We start from the raw sequence: 23,637 nt of genomic DNA, 5'->3' as shown, positions 1-23,637 counted from the left end.
AGCTATAAAAGAAATCAATAAATCCAACAAGTTTCTTACATTGATTTTAATACTCTCTTGTGTACCAAGATCAACAAATCCCATATGTGAAGGCGCACTAAATTCAGATTGCTACAAAGGGAACATCTTCACTTACTTCATACACAGAAAAATTAAGATCTTCTGAACACAGAGACAAATTGCAATAAATCTTTCCTACAACCTCCAGTTGGAACTCTTTGAATTTTGCAATTGTGTAAGCATTTTGAAATTGCTTTTCAAATGGATATTGAGTTATGCATGGGATGTATGAGTTGAGAGAATTGAATTCTTCACCATTTTCATTTTCAACCTTCTTTGCCATAGCATTTTCATATTGCTCCACAAATTGTTTCAAAGTGGTTTTCGAGTTAATGTACCCATCAAAGAATGCGTGCATGCTTTCACTACGCTGTGTGGTCGACATTCCTGCCCAAAAAATGTCTTTGACAAACGCAGGTACCGATCGATGTATTTCCTTATACAACCTAAGTAACCAATCATTGCTACGAAATTTTATTGTTTCACAAAATAATTATACATTACAGTGGCATCTCCTTCCTTAAGTCGTAAACGATGAACTTTGTCTATATGATTCCTACAATCTGTCTCTAAATATGACAACTTCTCACGCCCTCCAGCTTCCAACACAAGTGAACTGAAATTTTTGTTCATCCTAATCCCCCCTCTATCATTTAATTCAAGTCTCCTCTTCACATGTGGCTCAAGTATCCTATTTTGCTTGAAAAAATGAGATTTGGTTGGACTCATTTTATGGTTATGCTCAAGTACTAAGGATCGCAATAGCCACATTCCATCGGGTTGTAGAATTGCATTAATGCAAGCTTTGCATCCCGTTCTTGTTTGTGGCTGTAATTTAACTGGATTGCTTGTTTTGATTATTGCCTTCCCAGCATGAGTACAAGCAAGAGTTATATATTTTTTCTCCCCATCGCCTCCCTTTTCACAATTTTTCTTAGACACCACAAAACCATTTTTCTTCCCATACGTTGCATAATATTCATAAATTTCATCACTTGACTTAAACATCATTTCCACCTTAGGATCCTCAGTTTCAACTTCTACATTTTCAGTTTCGACTTCTACATTTTCTGTTTCCTCCATTTCATTCTCAATATTAATTTCATTAATGCCCTCACTTGAAGAACCACTCCATATTTCTTCATCCATATCTCTACAATATATATATATATATATATAACAAATTAAAAAGTTCTTTAACAAAAATAAATAAAAAGGCAATAAATAAACAGGAATTAATTTAGTTCTTAAACAAAAATAAATAAACAACCAATAACTAAACTGAGACTATTTAAAAATAATAATTTGTGCCTTGAAATATATACATTGGTGGTATAAGGCATCAAAAATTTTCAAAATTGAAGAAAAACCCCCAAAATTTAACCTATGCAATTTCTAGGCTTTCATACATGAAACAAAGTAAATCCACAAAATCTCATTGAAAGATTCAAATTTAGAGATAACAGAAATTAAAACGAAAATTGAGTTATATAACCTATGCAATCCACAACATCTCTTTCATTGAAAGATTTAGAGACAACAAAAATTTTCAAAAGCCTCAAAATTCAAAATTCTAGGGTTTGAAAAAAATAATCCCAAAATCGCACAAAGAAGGTAGGATACAAAATCAAGCTTGGTAAAACAACTACAAACACTCAGATTTTGGTTGCAAATCTTACCTTCGGTGTTCTTGCAAGAATGGTGGGATTAGAGATTGAAATCGCAGCAAAAATTTGAGAGTGACGGAGAAATCAAACGGAAATCTCAGCAGTTACGGAGACGCCGGCGGCAGTGATCGGCGACAGCAAGCTTGCGGGTGAGAGCTGAGCGAGAGAGTGGTGAGAGAGTTGAAACGTGAGCTAGAATGGTGAGAGAGTTGAAACATGAAAGAGTTGAAACATGAGACTTAGAATTTTTTTTATTTCTTAAACTAACAATTTCCTTGCCAGGTGGGACCCACTTTTTTCTGAAGACTAGCATTACTGTTCTACTTTGCTCACCGACCCAGTTTTTAAAACATTAGGCCTTTCCTTTCTCTCTTTAAAAACCTTCCCACGAACCTCCTCGTTGGCCAGATGGCCGCCGCCTTGGCTATGGCAGTCTGCTGGCCTCGTTTTCTTTTTCTTCTTGTTCTATTTCTTGTTCTCTAATGAGCTTGAACATTATTGTCTCTACATCTTCCGCTCGTTCTCAACGGCAGTGTTTCGGCCTGGGAGTTGTTTGGGGGTCTCTTGGTGGTACCGTTGTTGGGTTTTGTTTCGGTGTTGTGTGGGTATAATAGGGGGCTTGGGTGTTGGCCTTAAGGGTCAGGAGTGTGGGTTTTTTGCGGTAATTGCTCGACCATAGATGTTGGCCTTAGGGGTTGATAGATATCCCAACATAGAAGAATGGGTGTAGGCCATGGAAGTTTTTAGCCATGGGGTGTTTTTTTGGGTCACCAGCTTGGGAGACGATGCCATGGAGGTGATGTTTGGCTTGAACGCTTTTCTGCCATGGGCTTTCGGTTATGGTAGGTGCTTTGAACTTTGGTGGGTTGGATTTGTTTAGGAACTTCATTCGGGCGCTGCTATGTGAGTCGGAGTTTGAGGGGTGGACATTCTAGATTTATTTAGGATGTTCATTCTGGCGCTCCCGTGCATGTGGGAGTTAGAGGGGTGAACTTCGTTCAACTCTATGGATGTTGGCGTTTTGATCGGCTAAGAGGAGGTCGGCGTTGCGTCGATAAAAAGGGGGCTTTTTTGCGTTGGGGTGAGGAATAACCGAGGGAGCTAGTTGGATTTTCGGCCATGGATGGGAGTTAAACGTGTTATGGTCATGGGTGGAGCAGGGTGTTCAGCTTAGGGTGTTTCGTTGTAGCACTGGTGTTCAGCGAATTCATTCTAGAATGAGTTGTTGTCCATAGGGGTGTTTGGCGACTACATTCAATAGTGAGTTTGCTGTTTAGATGTCTGCAAAGAAATTGGTTTTAGATCTATGATTTTCGGCCATAGGTTTCGGTCATGGATAAAGGAGCTTTAGCCGTGGAGATATTTAGGTGTTTGGCCATGGATGGAGGAGTTCGGCTATGATAGGTGTTTGGCCATGGAAGGAATGTATTTCGGCCAAGATGCGTGGGAGCTTTGGATTTAGACTCAACTTCGGACATGGGAGTTTCAACAAGGGTATATTTCGGCCAACGGTGTATTTCGGCCAACCGGCAGTGTCCTTGTTGAATGGGACGTGGGTGACAAGCTGTGCAACAGTGTTGTACTTTGGGAAATGTAGAAACAGGTGTGGGGATTTGTTGTCTGGGGATTCATTGCTTTTTGTTAAGATCTAACAGCATCTTTAATAGTTGTTGTTATATTGAGATTATTATTACTATAATTTAGTAATAAATAGTGTTATAATTTGGTAATAAATAGTGTTATTTGTTAAATTATATTAATGGTGTTCTAATGATCATTTGTTGTTTTTGGCAATTTTTGACCAACTTCTTATCCAACTTTGTAGGTGTTGTTTGGATATAAGTTTTTTGTGATTTTATTTTGTTTATTTTTTTGTCTTTTGTAGCTTTTTTTTACCTGTTTATTAAAAAAATTATATATTTATATTATTTCCATCTAGACAAATATAAAAAATTTAAAAAAAAAATTGAAAAAAAAAAATTGTTTGATTAATTCACCCCAAACATATATTGTAATTTTATAGATTTGTTTGAAAAATTTATATATTTGTTTGAAAAATTTGTATATTTGGACTCTTTTATATATTTGTTTGAAAAATTTGTTTAAAAGAACTGTTGTAAAAAGTTTATTGTAATTTTTTTTTTTGTTAAACAAACCAAACAGAGCCCAATGACTCTTTATTATACTATTGAAATATATATGTTTTGATCAAAACAGATCAAAGCATCACTCTCTTCTCACTCTTCTCCTCCACGACTCTTTCTCTCCCTATCATTCTCACTCTTTCTCTTTCATGGCCGAAATCAAACACAGCACAAACCAAACCAAACAGAGCACAAGATCGAAACCCGATCTCCCATTCTCCTCCAAGATCGGAACCCCCTCCTCCATGATCTCCTCCAAGATCGGAACCCCTTCTCCTCCATAATCTCCTCCATATCGAAACCCGATCTCCCCTTTCTCCTCCAAGATCGAAACCCCCACTCTCTGGTTTCACTCTGTTTCTCTCTCAATCCACCTCCGATCTGTGTGCTCTCTGGAATAATGGTACGATCTCAATCTATATATATACTCATATATATATATGTATGTTTTGATCCGTCTTCATATATATATATATATGTATCAATTTTTTAATTTTGTCATGAATTTTGTCTTGATCTCCTTCTGTTTTGATTTTTTTTTGATTTGTTCCTTCATCAATATATATATATATGAATTTTTTAATTTTTTAATTTGATCTGTCTTCAATTTTTTATATCTGTCATGAACAATTTTTTGCTTATCCAATATACAAAAATTTGTATTGATATATATGTTTTGATATCTGAAACTGAAATTTTCTTGAATCTGAAATTGGGTCTCCAACGGTCTGATTTTTATTGATCTGGCAGGCATCTGTCATTTCACTTGCCAAATTTGAGAACACATATGGCATCTGCCATCTTTGGCAAGTGAAATAGCAGACCGTTGGAGACTCATTTTTGCAATTCCTGTAATTTTTTAGCTTTGGCAACTGATATAGCAGAACCATTGGAGATGCTCTAATACTTAGGGCTGGTTTGACAAGTTTTAAAAAAGTCAAAAAGTTACCATCCTATTTAAGTCACATCATCTTATTTAAGTCACATTACCTCTCTAACACATCACTTCAAACCCAACCCATATTTTCAAACCCAACCCACATTTTATAAAAAGTCAAAAAGTGCATTTATTTAGGTCATCCCAAACAACCCCTTAACTTTATTTACTTGTGCTTCTATTTTTCTTATTTTTAAATTAAAAATCATGAGGCTGAGAGGTCGATTGTGTGGATGTGAGCAGCAGTTATAGGGGTAGTTTGTACTTTCTAAATCTTTCTCGATGCATTTTATCTTCTTATGCTTGTAATTTCATATTATTAATGAAAATTTTTACTTTGCTAATAAAAAAAATAATTTGAAATTGAAAAACATTTCCAAAGTTCCCAAATCTTGAAAGGACTTTTCTTGCCACTTGACTGAATAGTTCAGCATTAAGAAAGCTTGTTAATTGGTTCTATCATAAGTTCCAAATAGGTGTGGCTAAGAGCATCTCCAATGGAGCAGTCAAAGGAGTTGCCAAAGCTATAATTTGGCAAGAGTGACAAAAAAAAAGTTCTCCAATAGCCTGCTATTCTTCTTGCCAAATATAGCCGATGCCATTTCTGTTTTCAAATTTGACAAGTTGAATAGTAGGTGCCAAACATGCTACATCAGCAAATATCAACAGTTTTTTGGTTCCAAATTCAATTGAAAAAACAGAATTCATTCAAACAAATTTTAGAATTTCAAAATCACACAAACAAATCACACAAATTTCAATTTCAGAATCACACAAACAAATCACACAAATTTCAGAATCGATTTCACAAATTTATATAAATTTCATAAACAAATTTAGATGATAAATACCTAGATTGACCTCTAGGGTTTCTTCTTCAGTCGATTGGTTTGAGAACAGAGAGAGAGAAAAGACTGGTTTTGGAGATTGGTGATCAGTTTGAGGACAGAGAAAGAGAGAGAGATGTTCTTGAAATCAGAGAGAGAGAAGACATCATCTCAGCTGACTAATTTGAGGACAGAGAGAGAGAGAGTATACTGATTTTAGAGATTGGAGAAAATTGTTTGATGATCGGTGATGGTTTGGGGATAGAGAGAGAGATGCTCTTGAGCTCAAAGAGAGAAAGAGAGAGAGAGAGAGAGAGAGAGAGAGAGAGAGAGAGAGAGAGAGAGAGATGCTCTCATCTCTTAGCAAAACACAGTGATGAAGAGAGCAAGAGGATATAGATGTAGAGAGAGAGAGAGATACTCTCATCTCTAAGCTAAATACAGTGATGAAGAGAGGATAGAGGATATAGATGCACGCGCGCGCGCACACACACACACACACACACACACACACACACACAGAGTTGCTCTCACCTCGGATGAAGAAAGGATAAAGAGAGCAAGAGGCCAAACACGATGATGAAGAGATTAGAGGGCTTTTGTCTTGAGATTTGAGCAGAATGATCTAGAAGATTGATCTCGGTCATTGGATTGTTATTTAATCAATGGCTGAGATCTTGTTATTTAAGCAATAGATGGATTGCCCCTGTTGTGCTATTTTGTTTCTAAAAAAAGTAAATAAAAAAAAATAATAATTCTACTTTGTAGAAGCACAATGGCTATAAATAAAAGGTTATATTTGATCAATTTCTCAACGGCCATATTTACAAAAAAAAAAGGGTCATATTTTTTAATTCTATAAATGCAAACCCTCAATCTTAATTTCATTTCACAACAAGCCTCAGAAATAATATTTTTCTTTTTCTCTCTTTTTCTCAATTTCATTTCACAACAAACCTCCCAAATTACATTTTATTTATAATTTTTTCACATAATCACTATGGAAGGCTTGTCAAAAACAAAGAGAGGAAAATCATTCACAGTTGATGAAGATGTAGCACTTTGTAAAGCTTGGTGTCACATTTCTGAAGATCCAATTATTGGCAATTCGCAATCTTATACTCACTTTTGGGGGAGAATTTATGAAAATTATTGTTCTCTTGAGAATTATCAGTCAAGAACACAAGTGTTTATTCAATCTCGACGGGGTATAATTATGAAATGTTCCAACAAATTTCGTGAGTGTTTAGCACAAGTCGAAAATCTACATCCAAGTGGGATGTCTCAAGTTGATATAGTAAGATTTTGTTAGTTTTTAATTCATCTTGTATAAAAATTAACTAATGAATTAATTTAATTTTTATTGATACAGATGCTTCAAGCAAAACTTTTATACCATCAAGATGAAAACAAATATTTTACTTATAAACATTGTTAGCTAATCTTGCAAAACAATATCAGGTAGCAAGATGTAACTCCTACAAAAACAGTGAAGTTAAAGATACGTACATCATTTTTTCCTAATTCAGCCCCGAATCTCTTATGGATAATTGCATTTCTCTTGAAGACGACAACAGTTTAAGTGTTGGTAACAATCCAACTATTGGTAATAATTCAATCGGTGAAGGTAATGTCTCTGCAAGGGGTAAAAGGCCTATGGGTAAGTAATTTACAAACGAATTACTTCAGAAAAGTGAAGTTGTTCAAACTGAAGTCCACAAATCTAACAATTTGTTAGAGACATTTAACCAACACTTTGTTGAGAAGGAAATGAAAAAAGTTGAAAGAGAAGAAAAAAAGATTCAAGCTAGCATTGCAGGAGATGAAAGAACTGAAGATCAAAAAGGAAGAATATTTACAAGAGGTGAAAGAACTTGAGATCAAAAAAGAAAAACGTTTGATAATGATTATGGACATTTCTCATTTGGACCCTTAGATGAAAGCGTATTACATAACGCGCAAAAATGAGATTTTTGCCAAGTGGTCCGCACATTCTACCAGCCTAAATTATTATTTTCCCCTGCCTCTTGATAAATAATTACAGGAGAATGTATTTTTTAATTATGCAATGTTATTTATTTTTCAATGTAATTTTGAGTATTTTTAATATAGTTAATAATTTTTTTAGGGGGGTGAATAATGGATGATTGTTGGTTTTTTAGTGATATGTTTTTTGGTGGGGTGAATTATATTTAATTTTTTTTTTGGAAAGTTTTTAATTTTTTTATATTTGTCTAGTCGGGTATAATGTAAATATATAATTTTTTTTACAAACAGTTAAAAAAAGGCCATGAAAAACAAAAAATAAACCAAAAAAAAAATCACTAAAAAACTTATATCTAAACAACACTTATAAACTTAAAGGGAAAGTTGATTAAGATTTGCCAAAATTACATGTAATTATTGGAGCACTATTCTTATAATTTGACAAAATAGTACTATTCATTATTAAATTATAACAATGGTAATATTATTTTAACAAACACCATTAAAAATGAATATGGGGTCACGGCTGCTATGCCTAAAACGACATAGTTTCATCCCTTTTTTTTTTCCCCCCTTCATGTTCTCACTATGTTTTTTGGCATGATAAATTACACTTTACCCCTATATTTGGTCACTTTTTTACTTTAATTCTTAAAATTTATTTATTTTATTTTAGGGTTTAGGGTTTAATTTTTAAAATTTATTTTTTTTATTTTAGGATTTAGGGATAAAATTTATTTTTGTAATTTTAGGGTTTAGGGTTTAATTCTTAAAATTTATTTATTTTTTATTTTAGGGTTTTGGGATAAAATTTATTTATTTTTATTTTAGGGTTTTGGATTTAATTCTTAAAATTTATTTATTTTTTATTTTAGGATTTAGGGATAAAATTTATTATTTTTATTTTAGGGTTTTGGGTTTAGATTCTAATTCTTAAAATTTATTTTTTTATTTTAGGGTTTAGGGCTTAGGGTTTAATTCTTAAATTTTTTTTTTATTTTTATTTTCGAGTTTAGTGTTTAGGATTTAGAATTTAGAGTTTAGGGTTTGGGGCAATGTATAATTTATCATGCCAAAAAATATAGTGAGAATATAAAAAAATAAATAATAAAAAAAATTAAAAAAAAAAGAGTAAAACTGTGCAGTTGAAGGCATACACTACAAGAAAATAGGGATACAACAACGTTTATTTAGTAGCGTTTTTTAAAACGCTGTAAAATATGGAAAATCTAGGACACGATTTTGTTTTTTACACGCCGGTCATCGGAAAATGGTAGGACAACGTTTTTGAAATGTTGGGTTATGGTTAAAATGGTGTAGTTTAGTTTAGAAAAAAGTATTTATTTTTCTTTTAAATTTCTTTTTTGCTTTTAAGAGTCGTGGGAATCTAAGTCAATCAGAGAGAGAGAGAGAGAGGGATCGACACTTGGTGCTTCGATCTGGATCGATTCTTCGTCATCTTGCTCTTGAAAAGTTGGTTCTGTATTTGATTTGAGCGCTTATCTTAGTTATTGTTCAGATCTCTGTAATCTAAATCGATCTAGGGCTCGTTCTTCATCGTGTTTGAATGCGACATGCTCAAGGTAAGGGATTTGTTGAATTCATCGAAGATCTGTGTAGTTTTATGTCTAAAAAGTAAGGATCTAGAAGTGTTTACATTGATGTTTGTAAATTTAGTTTCTTCTTCACTCGATTTGGTTGATATCTAGTATTTTTTACTTTTGCTTGTTGTGTTTTGCTTCTTTCTTCTAATTTTCGTTCTCTTCCTCTTTATGGTCCACGCATTAGGATGGAGTTCTTGATCACCAGTAAATGGAAAGAATGGAGTGTTGATAGAGAGATGTTACTGCCGATCGAGAGTTACATCCAACAACCTCGGTATCACTGAACACTAGTTCAGGGGCTTGAAGCGTGGTGCTGTGTCCTTTGTCAACAGCTCTGCCTTATCAATCTCTGCTTCAAGTAGACCAATTTCAAGCTCATTCGATCTCTGCTTCAGTCTATACACCGCCATTGAAGAGCTCAATCGAGTTTGGCCAGGTCAAAAATGAATGTTTTCAGTGTCACCGTGATCCAAAAGGTAAGTTAAGATATGTCAAGCACATTTATGCAAACTCAATCAAAATCACATATTTTTTCATCAACTAAAAATTTGATTTCCGTTTTCGGATTAACTTCTTCACAAAAAGCAAAACCAGTCCTTCATTAGCATTTGATTTTGTACTTTATTTTTGGAGATTTTGATCGAAAATCAAGATTTTAAAGCTCCAAGCTGTGGTTTGTGCTCTATTTTACAGGATTTTCTTTTCTTTTTTCTTTTTTTTGGCTTCAATGTTGAATTTGTTTCTTCGTTTTGCCAAACAGAGCACAAGACATTGCTTTTTACTAGTGTTTTAAATTTGTTCATTCAACTCTAAGATATGTCTCTCAAGTGTATTGTATGTATATATATGTATATATATATATATATATATATATATGATGCTTATTGCTTGTTTTGGTCGCAGAGTTCGCAGAGGGGTTGCCATTGGAGGTAGTTTCATTTTTGCACTATTTTCATGCTCGTTGCATAGCATAGGGAAATCAATACTAGGAATCTATAAGAGATGAGAAGACATGAGATATTTGGAACCTGAGAAAATTAGGAAATGTTGAGTTTGAGCAAGCCTAGTAGTGTCATTTGGTCTTGTATTTTAACATATCATTGTGAAGTTTTTGGAATTGTCTAATATGTTTAGTGTTCTTTGCTTGTTGCTAAATGAAGGTTATTTTAGGTTGTTTTCCAGCTAGATTATGGAAACCCTGTCAATATATTTTCAAATGTTGTTAAAGCATTAAAATGTGGCCCCTATTTTGGAATGCTTTTTCCTTCTTCATGTTTTGGTTTAAATGTGCTCAATTGGCCCATTAATTGCTAAAGCAATGGTTGGCTATCTGTCTGTACTTGTCTTTTCTTTTTGAAGATATACTTGAGACCAATTAGAGAGGAATCCATGAATATTTTCTATTTGCATCATAAACTAATGAGATTGTTGGTGCTATTGTGTTGCTAGAAATTTCACACATGCGCACGCACGCATACATATATATATATATATATGTATTTGTGTAATATAACTGCCTTCTTCATTTATTTTTTATTTATTTATATGTTGATCTAAATCCCTGCCTAAACAGCTAAGAAATAGTTCTTTATCTATTCACATTCAGTTGGTCAAATGAAGACTAGAATTTTAGCTCTATGATATATCTCCTTTAATCTCCAATACTTCTCATTTGATTTTCATTTTGGTAGTCTTATTTTTGTGCACTTGATTTGTAATTTTTCTTTGGGATTTTTCAATCTCCTTTGATCTTCTTCCATGTAGGGTTTTGTTCTACATCAAGTTATGGCTTTGGATCGCTCTGAATGGCTTTTATGAACTTGATTAGTTGAAATCTGTATGTTGGCATCTGTATATATAATTAAGTTCTAAAATTTACGTAGGGTTTAGCTATATAGGGTAAAACATGCAGAAAAATGTATAGAACTCATGACTCAAAAATACAGAGTAGTTTTTAATTTATTTGTGTAATTTCTTTTAAAGTTCTGTGTTTTGTATTTCTAGGAAATTTCTGCAGCAAAACATCTGCAAGTAACTTATGGATTAAATCATATGTTGCAATTTGGCTGGACAAGGTGATTTGATTGTGATTCATCTCTAATATTTTTCACATTTCAGTTGTGTGAAATGTTGTCTTCTTTTTTTTTTTTTTGGCAGGAATGCAACTTCTATGAACTCAGGAAAAATTGGAAAACTTTTCTCCAAAGTTGAAGAAGTTCGAAATTGATGCTACAAAGTGTTGTGCATCAATCATATTTGTACTTTTTTTTTGATACATTTATTCTTTTCTAAGTATTTTAAATTTTGAGATGACGATGAAGTATATGAATTTGGTTGTGATTTTTGTAATTTCAATTTTGATGTGTTTGGTTGAATATATATATTTTTTGAAACAGGGTTTGAATATATTTTGGAGAATTTTAACTAGTAGCAAATAAAATATTAGTGTTGAACGGTTAAAATTTCATTAGGTTGCATTCCTACCACACAAAAGAAAAAAAAAAGGTGCTTTTAGTGGCGTTTTTGTAAAAACGCCGCAATAGGGTCTGTATGACGTCATCTCGTCAGAAGGAATCACCGACGGTGACTATATCATGACGTTTCTAAAACGTCGCAATAAGGTCTACAACGGCGTTTTTTAAACGTCGAAAACATATAACGACGTCCGTATCCACGACGTATAATAAAAACGTCACCAAAGGCTTTAGCGGCATTTTTCAGATATTTAGCGGCGTTTTTCAAACGCCACTAAAAACTATATTTCCTGTAGTGATAGTAAGAAGCACAGTAAGAGGGGTCAGTGACCCTGTGTCCATTAAAAATGCTCTAAGGAGTTTTGGCTGTTGTGTTAATGCACCAGGCAAGTGAACCCATAATTGCGTTCTTTGTAAGTTGACTTCACAACCCAATATGAACATTCATAAAGATGTAACAAGGCCCACAAATTCTTCTTTCTATAAAGTTGTCGATCTTATACTGTGTTGCCTTTTGTTGAATTCGTTATATTTAGGAGTTGTTTGGGATGATCTAAATAAGTGCACTTTTTGACTTTTTATGAAATATGAGTTGAGTTTGAAGTGATGTGGTAGAGAAGCGATGTGATTTAAATAAGATGATGTGACTTAAATAAGATGGTGACTTTTTGACTTTTTTGTGTTATGCCAAACTTAGCCTTAATTTGTTTTGACATAGTGGTTATTATTCTCTTATAATAATATATATATATATATATATGTATATTATATAAAAGTGCATATAATTCTTCTTATAGCATTACATTAATCTTGAATTAGATCTGCACTCCTTATAGCATTACACTAATCTTGAATAAAGTCTGCACTCCTTATAGCATTACACTAATCTTGAATAAAGTCTGCACTCCTTATAGCATTACACTAATCTTGAATCAGGTCTGCACTCCACTGAAATGAATCTAGTGTTGGCAATATTGAATTTAATTTACTTTTCTCAAATTTTAGTTAACTTATTGTTCTATTATTGATACATATAATGTTTAAACTCCTTGATACATTTTAGGGTAAAAAGCATTTTATCCCCTTTTAATTTGATACTAAAATATTTTACCCCCTTTAGTTTGAATACACGTAGATACATTTCCTAATTTTGGACTAATGTCCAAGTGTGACGCCAAACGTTAAAAAAACTAATTTACCCTTATATAAAAGGCATCTCTCTCTCTCTCTCTCTCTCTCTCTCTCTCTCTCTCTCTCTCTCTCTCATACATATAATTTTTTTATATTAATCACATATTTAACAAATTAAATAATAAATTAACTTAAACACCTGTAGACGTCCCCGAACGTCCCGGGAGGAAATCCCCCGTTTTGTTCATTGGGCTCACTACAGTTCAGGACTCAAATGTCACGGTCCTATATCTAATCTCGCAAAGTGCAATACAAGACCGATGAATCATCAAAGAGTCCAAATCCGGCAAATCATTTTTGAAAACAGATATTTTGAAAGAAGTGCCAAACATGGACTGCTTTGCCAAATACAGAGTCGCCACCTAAATATTTTATTTTTGGGGAAATTTAGGAAACCCTGACTCGTTGCCTAAGGCCACGTGTCCGTCATCACCAAAGTTGTCTCGGCTCGGGAACTTGGGTACGATTGGGAAAGGTCACTTCGTGAGCACCCCCGCTCGCTCGATTAAAGATCAGCCTCAACTAACCATGATATCTAGTTTTGAAAATATTATGCGTTCTTATTCCGGTTATTAGCCTAGATTTACTATGTGATGCGCACAACATACAAGTTTAGACTGGATCGCCTGAATTGGAACAAAACATCTCATGTTTGTTTATTTGAAAATGGTTTGATGGTGCTACTCGTAAGTAGGCTAAGACATGGATTTGCCACCTCGGGTGGGCTTAGAAAAAATGATTTTGCCACTCTCAAGTGGGCTTAAAACTCGCATTTAATGAATTGTTCCAATTTAAATAACCCAACCTTCACCTACAAGCATTCAAGCAGTTATATCACATAAGCAATTAGCCTCATGGTAAGCATGCTATCATGGAAATCACTCACACACATGCAAGGATGCTAAAGCATAAACACTTACCGAGTACTCCAAGCCAAAACAGAAGCTATGTTAGAAATCCATGCATGATCGTAACTATACAGAAATGCCGAATGCAACACATGAAAAAATGCAACTATAATAGGCTCGGCTATTCTAAACATGGCATATGATGATGCTACAGCTAACACGTATTCAATTTGGAATTGAAATACAAATGCAGCTAGTATGATGCGCCGAGCCCGGTGCATGCAATACAGATGAATGAATGCAAACATGCGAGCATAAGTATGCTAATTGAAACATGCCCTAATCTAACCATCATAAGCTGGTAAATAAAAGGGAGAAAGACGTGGGGTTGGAAGACATGCATCACACACACGCACACTTATTACAACATTGCCCTCGCTCGGAGGGTCCGATTAAATAATATACAGTCCGAATAAATAGTACAGTCCGAATAAATACAAAATCCTAATTAATTAACAAATTAATCTAGGAAAGCAGGTAAATTAGCACGTAAATCCATGGACTGCCTCAGCTCTGTTCCAAATGATGAATGATGCATGCTTGAGTTGCCTTGCGCAGAAATCCATTACAATGCCCTAGTTTGCCTCTGTTTGCAATTGTTCTTAGAATATTGCGCAACGCTCCAGAAGGCCGCTGATTTTTGATTTATTGCAACAGAGAGCAACAAAGGGGCATGGCAAAGTATTTTCACATATGTATGCATGACTACTCTTCAGAGAGTGTAGTCCTCGATCCTCGTGCCACCAATCACGCATATCGATGCATGATGGCCGAGGAGTCGAATTGCATGACTCAATATGAAATGAATGCACATGAAAACACAACAAGACCTAAACTTCATCATGGGTAATCCGGAGTGTCGGCGACAGGGAATTGAGACGCGTTCCGTCACTCGGAGTACGAAACATACCTCGTTTCCCGTGCTTGGGCTAACTCCTATCCCAAACACGATGCAAATGAGATGGCATACACAATGCGATTAACATACAACCTAGCATACGCAATGCTATGAAATGGCATACACAATGCTCGATGTGACATGGCATACACGATGCTCTAACATGCAATCTAGCATACACAATGCTATGGACCGAAATGACAAACACAATGCACGATGGACTTACACCAATCATGAGTGGACCTCAGCCGCCACACTCACATTAGTGGCCATTTAGATAGAAAAGAGACAACCGAAATGCGTGTACACGTGCACGCATACCGAGGACCGAAACTAAGGCATAAAATGTCACTCTACCAAAGCATGGCAAGGGATGAAAGATGGCATACAAACATGTAATCTCCATCACTGAAACATGATGCTAAATGATCCTGAAACATGGAAATATGGCACCCGATGCATAAAATAAGCCTCGAAACTCAAAGCTAGGCACATGCATTGAATTATAACTATGCAAAGCGAGCATTATTTGGCCATGAAGTATGAAGACAAAGCCAAGGCAGCCCCAAACCATGCACATTTCTAGTTTAAAGCATGGCCAAAAAGTGCTAACATGATGGACTAAAATAGCATGCAACATTGGCTAGCAAGCATGGTTTACATGGCATGTATATGAAGCGTATGAGAACTCATCAAACCAGCCAAAAACAGTGAATAAAACATGTCAAAATATGCCCAAATAACCACTGAAATGCAACCAATGCATGCAAAAATGATGAGCTCCTTTAGAGGGCCATACAAGGGGTTATGAAGCACATACAAGATAGACATGTAACATGGCAAAACCACCTCTGGAAATGAGTTATGACAGCCCTAAAACCCACCAAATAGGCCCTGAAATTAGTCTCGGAAACATGCAAAGAAAGGCCCCTTTGAAAGGTCTTGAATGAGATTGCTCTATACATGCATCATACACATAAAATATGGCAAAATGGGCTCTTGACAGAGCTTAGCCAGACCTTAAAACCCTCAAAATGAGGCCTAAAACATGACTTCAATGCATGCAAAATAAGGTCCCTTTGGAAGGCCAACCATGCTAGTAAAGAGAATGAGGGGTGAGAGGGTCACTCCTCTATGATTTTGGGGCTCAAAGACACATCAAGGCCACTAAAAATCCACTGGATTTCAGTGGCCAAGATGCCAAAACAAAACCAATGCAAATGCTCAAATGCATGGCTCAAAGCATGAGGAAGTGAAGCATGCAAGGAAGAAGATGACTCCAAACAGAAAAGTGACCTCAATCAAACTTAAAGAGGAGGTCAAAAAAAGACTTTCTTCAGTTTAGGCCGAGGTCCAAAAATGCTCACAAATAAGGCTAATATATCATGCAAAATAAGCCCTAAAAGAGAGATAAAGCATACAAGGATGTAAGAGACCTCAAATAGAAAATTATCCTTAATAAAACATGAAGAGGAGCTCAAAATAAGACTATTTTCAGTTTACACCAAGGCTCGAAAATGCTTGCAAATGGAGCTAAAGTATAGAGCAAAATAGTGCAAAAAAAGGGTAAATGAAGACTTACCCTTGTAGAGCCGACCTCAGCAACTTCTGGACCAAGAATGTGACTCCTTAAGCTCTACAAATGACCTCCAAGATGTTGGAATGGATGGTGGGGGTGGTAGACTATGAGGTGTAGTGTAAAATGGCCAAGAATATTAGGGTTTGGAGCTTGGAGAAGAAGGCTATGGAGGATGGAGTGTGTATGCCTTAACCAAATGTCTAACCCTTGCAAAATGAGATGGAGGGTTGGTTATATAGAGGGAGAGAAGTAAGGCTTCTTGGAAAAGCCAAGAGAGAGGTTCAAAGCTTCTACAAGAAGCTTGACCAAAGGGGTCAAGCTTCTTGAGGAAGCTAAACCAAAAGGGTCAAGAAGGGTCAAACTCCTCTTACCAACCAAGCAAAGGGGTCAAAACCCCCTTTTAAGGACCAAAACAAGGACAAAACCCTCGGACAGTGGGTCAAATGCTTCACAGCTGGCACAGTTGTGTTACACTTGAGAAGAGCAAAAAGCAGAAAGCTGGCTGACCAGCTAAGGTGGCCGGTCGGCCACTCCCCTTAGTCGGCCGACCAGGGGTCAAAAGGGTCAAGCAAAAAAGCTGGTCGGCCTCCCCAGAAAAGTGGCCTCCCAGATGAGTAGAATACAACTGTGTGGTGAAAAACCAGAAAATGTGACCCAAAAGAGAGAAAAACCAGCTTTTTAGAGGGGTTCAAAAGGGTCAAGAAGAATTAATGGTCGGCCCACCCATATTGGTGGCCTCCCAGATGAGCACAACATAATGATGGTGTGAAAAACCAGAAATTGTGGCTCAAAAGTGAGAAAAACTAGCTTTCTGTCAGAAAAATCAGCTTTTGGTGAGAGAAAAAGAGAGAACTGGTTTTTCATGGGAAAAGGTGGCCTCCCACCATCCTATCACCACCTTAGCAATGAAAATAGGGTCTCTACCAAAAATGGACCAAAACGGATGCAAAACGAAGGTTCGGGGGCCAAAACGCGCAGTTCGGGGCCCCGAAAACAAGCTGTTAGGCACCGAAAGTGGCGTATGACCACGAAGGTGGTCTCTCGGGCCATAGTGTCCCTCAAAAGGGAGGAAGCAAGGTATTTTCCAAAAACCGGAGCAAACGGAAGTAGTTAAGCGGTCCCGAATCGAGGCACACGACCGACGGCTTCGAAAATCGAAAACTGGTCTCCAAACGGAAAAAATGGCCTTCGGCCACTGAGAGATGGTCTACGGGACCTCTCCCTCCCTTCAGAAAGAGAAAACAGAGAAAACAGGACCTGGTTCGTAAACCGAGGTAAAGCACAAAAGAGCCCCGAAGTCCGGAGGCATGGCTCGCAGCCGAGACTCTAAAACCTCAGAACGAGTACAATACGCATCATCACCGAGCGCTCAGTTGGTGACGTCTGAGTCTTAAGGTCGGTCAAAAATTGGGTGTCTACAGTTGCCCCTCTTTGACAAAACTCGAAAGTCGTAATTGACGGGAGTGAATGTCAAAGCCCAGAGACGACCCATTTTTGACAAGGCCAAAGACTTAGACAACGGGCGAGATAAACAGAGACGTGCCCGTAGGCGTGCCCGCAGGCAGGGGGCAAAATGCAACTGACAAAGCAAGAAGCCGAAGGTACCTCATGATCACGCAAATGCAGCGAGCTGTAACGACGCACATATTCATAATAGATGCAACAGTTTTAAGCAAGAATGCAAAGCAACAACTACATTTCATGCAGTTAAGAATGCGGAGAATTATTCAATTCTCGTCACGTCTCGCACGGAGAAGATACAATACCTGTGCGGCTCGTCTGGTTGCACCAGCCTCAAATGAACCGTACATACAATATCTTGCCTGCAAGAGAGGGAAACTTAACAAGCACAACATAGTTAGCAACATATGTTCAACGCTATATCGAATGTAGACAAACGTGGTGCCGATGGGTGAGTGCATCGCCATGTGAGAAGGAACGCGTGTGACAACACAAGTCAAGCATGAGTGTATGACAATACCCGTGAAATGTACACAACAGTGCGAGTGGTGTGCATGAGAATGCAAGTGACGTGCATAACAATGCAGGATAAGTGCAAACCCGAATGCATGTTTGTCACAAACTAATGAGCAAAGAAATGCCAGTTCTTGACGAGGGCGACTCAATCGCGACCTCCGGTTTACCTCCCGGAGGGGTCGCAACATATTCAAAAAAGGATACACCTCGCTTTTTGACAAGTAACGATGAGACACGCATTGAAAGTTGGAGTTGAAGTTCCCGCGGAGGGATTTCGCGACGAAAAGTGCACTTTCTTTGTACTTTCTCAGGTCCCGGGGACTCTAATCATCACCAAAATTTGCAGAGACCTTAGAGACCACCTTGGGAACACCACCGACCAGGTTTGGTCCCAGGGGGAGGCCACTGACCAAGTTTGAGGGAGAGAGGTGGTCGGCCTACCAGAAGAGGTGGTCGACCGACCACCTAGCCTAAATCCGAGGCAGTTTGGTCTTTTTGCTCTCATTTCTTTAAATACACAAAGCCAAACACTTTTTTCTCATCACATTAGGTCCGAAATCAGTCCCTCTCCCTTCCTAGAGCATTTTCTTTCTTAGATCTGCCCTCTATACGCGTTTTCCAATGCCCCACGCCAAGTTGTTTCGCGAAAACTTTCAATTCTCTTCACTTTGAACCGATTTATTTTTGATTTCGGAGCTTCTTTTCTCATTTTCACCACTTGAGGTAAATTTGTCTCAACATTTGGAAGATTTTATCGGGAGTTGACTTTTGTTGACTTTTTCATTTCCCGAGAGTTGACTTTTGTTGACTTTTTTCAATTTTTGCTCATTTTGCTCATTTTTGCTCCTTTTTGCAGATATCTCAAAATGGCCGGTCACTTTCCTCAGGGTGGAGGTCCTCCAGGTGCCGGAGATGATCCAGATATTACGACTCTGCCTCTGAGGGTTCGACCATTTATTCTTGAGAGGTACGACCCTCCGACACATGTCCTTCCTCAGGCAATTTTCTATCATTTTACTGATTTTGATGATCGAGCACCGGTGGATCTTTTATTGCGGGAACCGGAGTCTCACCTCTCCCATCAGGCACAGGAGGTATGTACTTCACTTTTACACTTTCTGCCATGTGTAATGTAGTTTGCATTTTCCATGCATTCCTCGTTTTTGCCATGCTTATCTGCTCATTCTAGCACATAGCTTGTTCTGAACACTTTAGCCTATGACACAGCATTCTGTTTGCATTTTGAACACACAGCTTAATCACTTGAATTTCTGAACACACAGCCCATAAATTGATTGTGAACGCATAACACACACTTGTTAAGAGTAGAACACGCAGCCCAAACTCTGAATTTCCGAACACTCAGCCCAAATTGAAGGTGAACACGCAGTACACACTTGTTGAGAGTAGAACACGCAGCCCAATGCTTTTGAAATCTGAACACACAGCCCAAGTACTTGATGTTGAACACACGGTTCAAACTTTGAGGTGAACACACAGCCCACTGATCTTGAAATCTGAACACACAGCCCAAATACTTGATGTTGAATACACGGCTCAAACTTTGAGGTGAACACACAGCCCAAATATTTGACGCTGAACACACGGCTCAAACTTTGAGGTGAACACACAGCCCACTGATTTTGAAATCTGAACACACAACCCATATATTTGACGTTGAACACACGGCTCAAACTTTGTGGTGAACACACAGCCCACTGATTTTGAAATCTGAACACACAGCTCAAACACTTCTATTTTGAACACACAGCTTGTATACTTCAATTGTACGCAGCTCACAGCATTGTATCTAATTTGATTTGCACACAACTTATACATGTCATTTGCACGCAGCTTATTCATTTCATTTTGAAACTGAATACATGTGTTCATTATGAATGCAGGTGTCTTCTCGTATCACACGAGGGTATGGCTCCATCGTCGCGAGGGAGTGGTACGCAGAGCTCCCGGAGGCTGTCCGCGAGTGGGTTAACCAGGCGGGGTTTGGACCTTTCTGTACAGGGATATCTCGCTATCTTGCCAGTAGGATGTTGATGGGTGCGCTTGTAAAGAGATGGTGGGACACCACCAACTCCTTCAATTTCTCTGCTACCGGGGACATGACTATGACCCCGTTGGATTTTGCGATTCTAACGGGCCTCGACATGGGAGGCTGGCCAATCCCATATGATGAGGATATGAGTGAGTGAGAGGCCGCCTAGATTTATCTATTAGGAGCTCGCCCGCCGGTCGATAGATCCTTAGGCCGAGTCCGGTATACCTGGTTTTCCACACAGTTCAGGGGGAGGGTTCCCTAGACTTCCGTGGAGGTAGCACAGTGTAGACGCGCCCGTGGAGGGGGCCTCGACGCTACAGTTCGGACTCGATTTTGTTGTCGCGGTTCTTAATCTGAACCAAAGAGTCCAAATCTGGCAAATCGTTTTGAGAAACAGATTTTTGAAAAAGTAGTGCCAAACATGGACTGCTTTGCCAGATACAGAGTCGCCACCTACATATTTTAAAATGGGGGAATTTAGGAAACCCTGACTCGGTGCCGAAGGCCACATGTCCGTCATCACCGGAGTTGTCTCGGCTCGGGAGCTTGGGTACGATCGGGGAAGGTCAGCTATGAGCACCCCCTTTCGCCCGGTCCGAAGATCGGCCTCTACTAACCATGATATCTGATTTTGAAAACTTTATGTGTTCTTATTCCAGTTATTAGCCTAGAATTACTATGTTATGCGCACAGCAAACAAGTATAGACCAAATCGCCTAAATTGGAACAAAACATTTCATATTTGTTTTGAAAATGGTTTGCTACTCGCAAGTAGGCTAAAATGCAGGTTTTGCCACCCTCAAGTGGGCTTTTAGAAAAGATGGTTTTGCCACTATCTAGTGGGCTTTAAAATTCACAGTTTTAATGTGTTATCCCAATTTAGGTAATTCAACCTCCATCCACAGGCATTCAAGCAGTTATATCACATAAGCAGCTAGCCTCATGGTAATCATACTGTCATGGCAACACTCACACGCATGCGATATGCTAAAGCATAAAAGCTTACCTAGTACTCCGAGCCAAAACAGAAACTAGTCAGTAATCATATGCATGATCCTAGTTCATGTTAAAAATGGCTAATGCAACACATGCAAAGATGCAATCTAAACAGGCTCGGCTAACCCTAAAATGGCATATGAAATGCTACAAGTAACATGTATTCAATTTGGAATTGAAAAGTACAATGTAGTTTGTATGATGTACCGAGCCCGGTGCATGTCAACAAATGCATGAATGCACGCATGCATAGCATAAGGTATGCTAAAATAAATGTGCCCTAATCTACCATCATAAGCAGGTAAATAAAAGGGAAGAAAGAAGTGGAGGTTGGAAGACATGCACACCACGCACACACACTTATTACAGACACGCCCTCACTCGGAGGGACCAAAATAATAGTACAAATTAATTAACTACGCAAGCTAATTAAATATTACAAATTGCTTAATTAATTAACAAATTAACTAAACTAAAGAAAAACGGTAAGCCGCCTCGGGGCGAGGGCCAGATGCAACACATGCTCGGGACTGGCTCGGAATTGCACTGCCATGCATAGTTTGCCTCTGTTTTCCCTGCTCTGCTCCTCTGAAAACTGCCAAAGTCTCAGGGATGCCTCTCAGGACACTGGGGGATATCATCGGCTGAGCAGAATTTCCACCGGCAGTAGCATTTAGTCACCGGCACAAAATAGATCCACCGGCCATCGATTGACTGCCGGTCGGCACTAAATACTGCCGGCCGGCAATGAATTCCTGCAGAACCTGCAACTCACAGCAGCAGAGGGAAAAATCTTGCATGGCAATGCAATTCAAGCAATTTATGCACCCATCACATTCCTTATCATGTTAATGACTCAAAGGAGGATGTGCCCCGATTCTCGGACCACCAATCACGCATTTCCATGCATGATGGCCCAAAGAATCAAGTGTGCAACTTCAATTTCAAAATGCATGCAAACCAAATAAACACACAAGGAGGCCTAACCTCTATCATACTCATCTCAAGAGGCAAGGTGATGCATGCAAGATGCAATGCAACTTAGGCATACGAGCTAAGGATGCAACATGCCGATACAAGCAAACATGCAAGGTGAGCATGCAAATAAGCAAAGGATGGTCTTAAACATGAATTAGGCAGCTCTAGTTAGGCCCAAAACAGTGGCCATAATATGAAAATGAAGTGCCTCGAAATGCGTGCACACGGGCACGCAAACCGAGGCAATGGCATACGCAATGCAATGGCTAAAACGGCATATAGAATGCAACATGGACTTATACTAACATGAGAGAGCCTCAGCCACACTCACATAAGAGGCCGATGAATGAAAATGGAGTGCCTCGAGATGCGTGCACACGGGCACGCAAATCGAGGCAATGGCATACGCAATGCAATAGCATGGAAATGGCATGCAATCATGCTAATGGAATTTCAGCACTGAAATGTGGGGGAAAACAGCCCCGAAATGAGGCGAAAACACAACCGATACATGGAATAGTCCCGAAACATGGACTTTTGGCACCCGAAATGGCTTACAGCTATACAAAGCATGCACAATATGGACATGGAGCATGAAGACAGAAGCAAAACAGCTTCAAAATAAGCATTTTTCTAGTACAAGTCATGGCCAAACAACAAGTAAAGATAGGGCAACAATGGCATGCAAAAATGGCCCTAAACATGAGGTTATGAAGCAACTCACGGATGCTAACTCCGAACAGGTTAGGGCCCTTCAACAACATTGAAGAGGGGCCCAAAATAAGACTATTTACAGTTTATGGCAGCCCCAAAAACAGTATACAAATATATTAGAAATGCAATGCAAAAATGAGGCTCAAAAGTGGCTATAACATGAGGTATACAAAACATTCACCAAACAAGAAAATGTCCTTAATAAAACATGTTCAGGAGGTCAAAATAAAGCCACTTTTAGTTCGGACCAAGGTCCAAAAACAGCAACATCAGGGGCTGCCAAGACATACAAAAATGGGACCAAAAAGAGGATATAAAGGGAAGTACAACATGGAAGTCCCAAACAGGGTTGAGCCCTTCTTCAATGTTGAAGAAGGGCTCAAAATAAGCCTATTTTCAGTTTACATTAGGCTCAAAAACAGATTACACATAGGCCAAAAATAACATGCAAGATTAGGGCCTAAAGGAGAGATAAAGAAGGAAGTGTTAGCTACTATCCTCAAACAGCAAGAGGTCCTCAATCAAACATGAAGAGGACCTCAAAATATGATGATTTGAAGTTTGGGTCGGAGCCCAAAGATGCAAGAAACTATGGCTTAGATATGAAGCAAGAAAAGGCTAGAAAAGGGAAGATGAGGACT

General features: G+C 38.0%; 1 protein-coding gene across 1 annotated transcript; it reads right to left on the bottom strand.

The window, feature by feature from the left end:
* Positions 1–534: 534 nt before the first annotated feature.
* Positions 535–1,209, bottom strand: LOC145814754 (protein FAR1-RELATED SEQUENCE 5-like). Its single transcript, XM_082911745.1, has one exon. It carries the CDS (start codon positions 1,207–1,209, stop codon positions 535–537), a length of 675 nt encoding a protein of 224 aa, XP_082767871.1.
* Between the last annotated feature and the right edge of the window lie 22,428 nt (positions 1,210–23,637).

The sequence above is a fragment of the Camellia sinensis genome, chromosome 2 (assembly GCF_055761805.1).
Source record: "Camellia sinensis isolate YWXY chromosome 2, ASM5576180v1, whole genome shotgun sequence".
In the NCBI taxonomy this organism is placed as follows: domain Eukaryota; kingdom Viridiplantae; phylum Streptophyta; class Magnoliopsida; order Ericales; family Theaceae; genus Camellia; species Camellia sinensis.
The sequence above is the reverse complement of the archived record's forward strand: the minus strand, read 5'-3'. Positions and strand labels throughout refer to the sequence as shown.

Excerpts from the sequence above, each read along its gene's own strand:
- LOC145814754 (XM_082911745.1), bottom strand. The coding sequence starts at position 1,209 with ATGGATGAAGAAATATGGAGTGGTTCTTCAAGTGAGGGCATTAATGAA.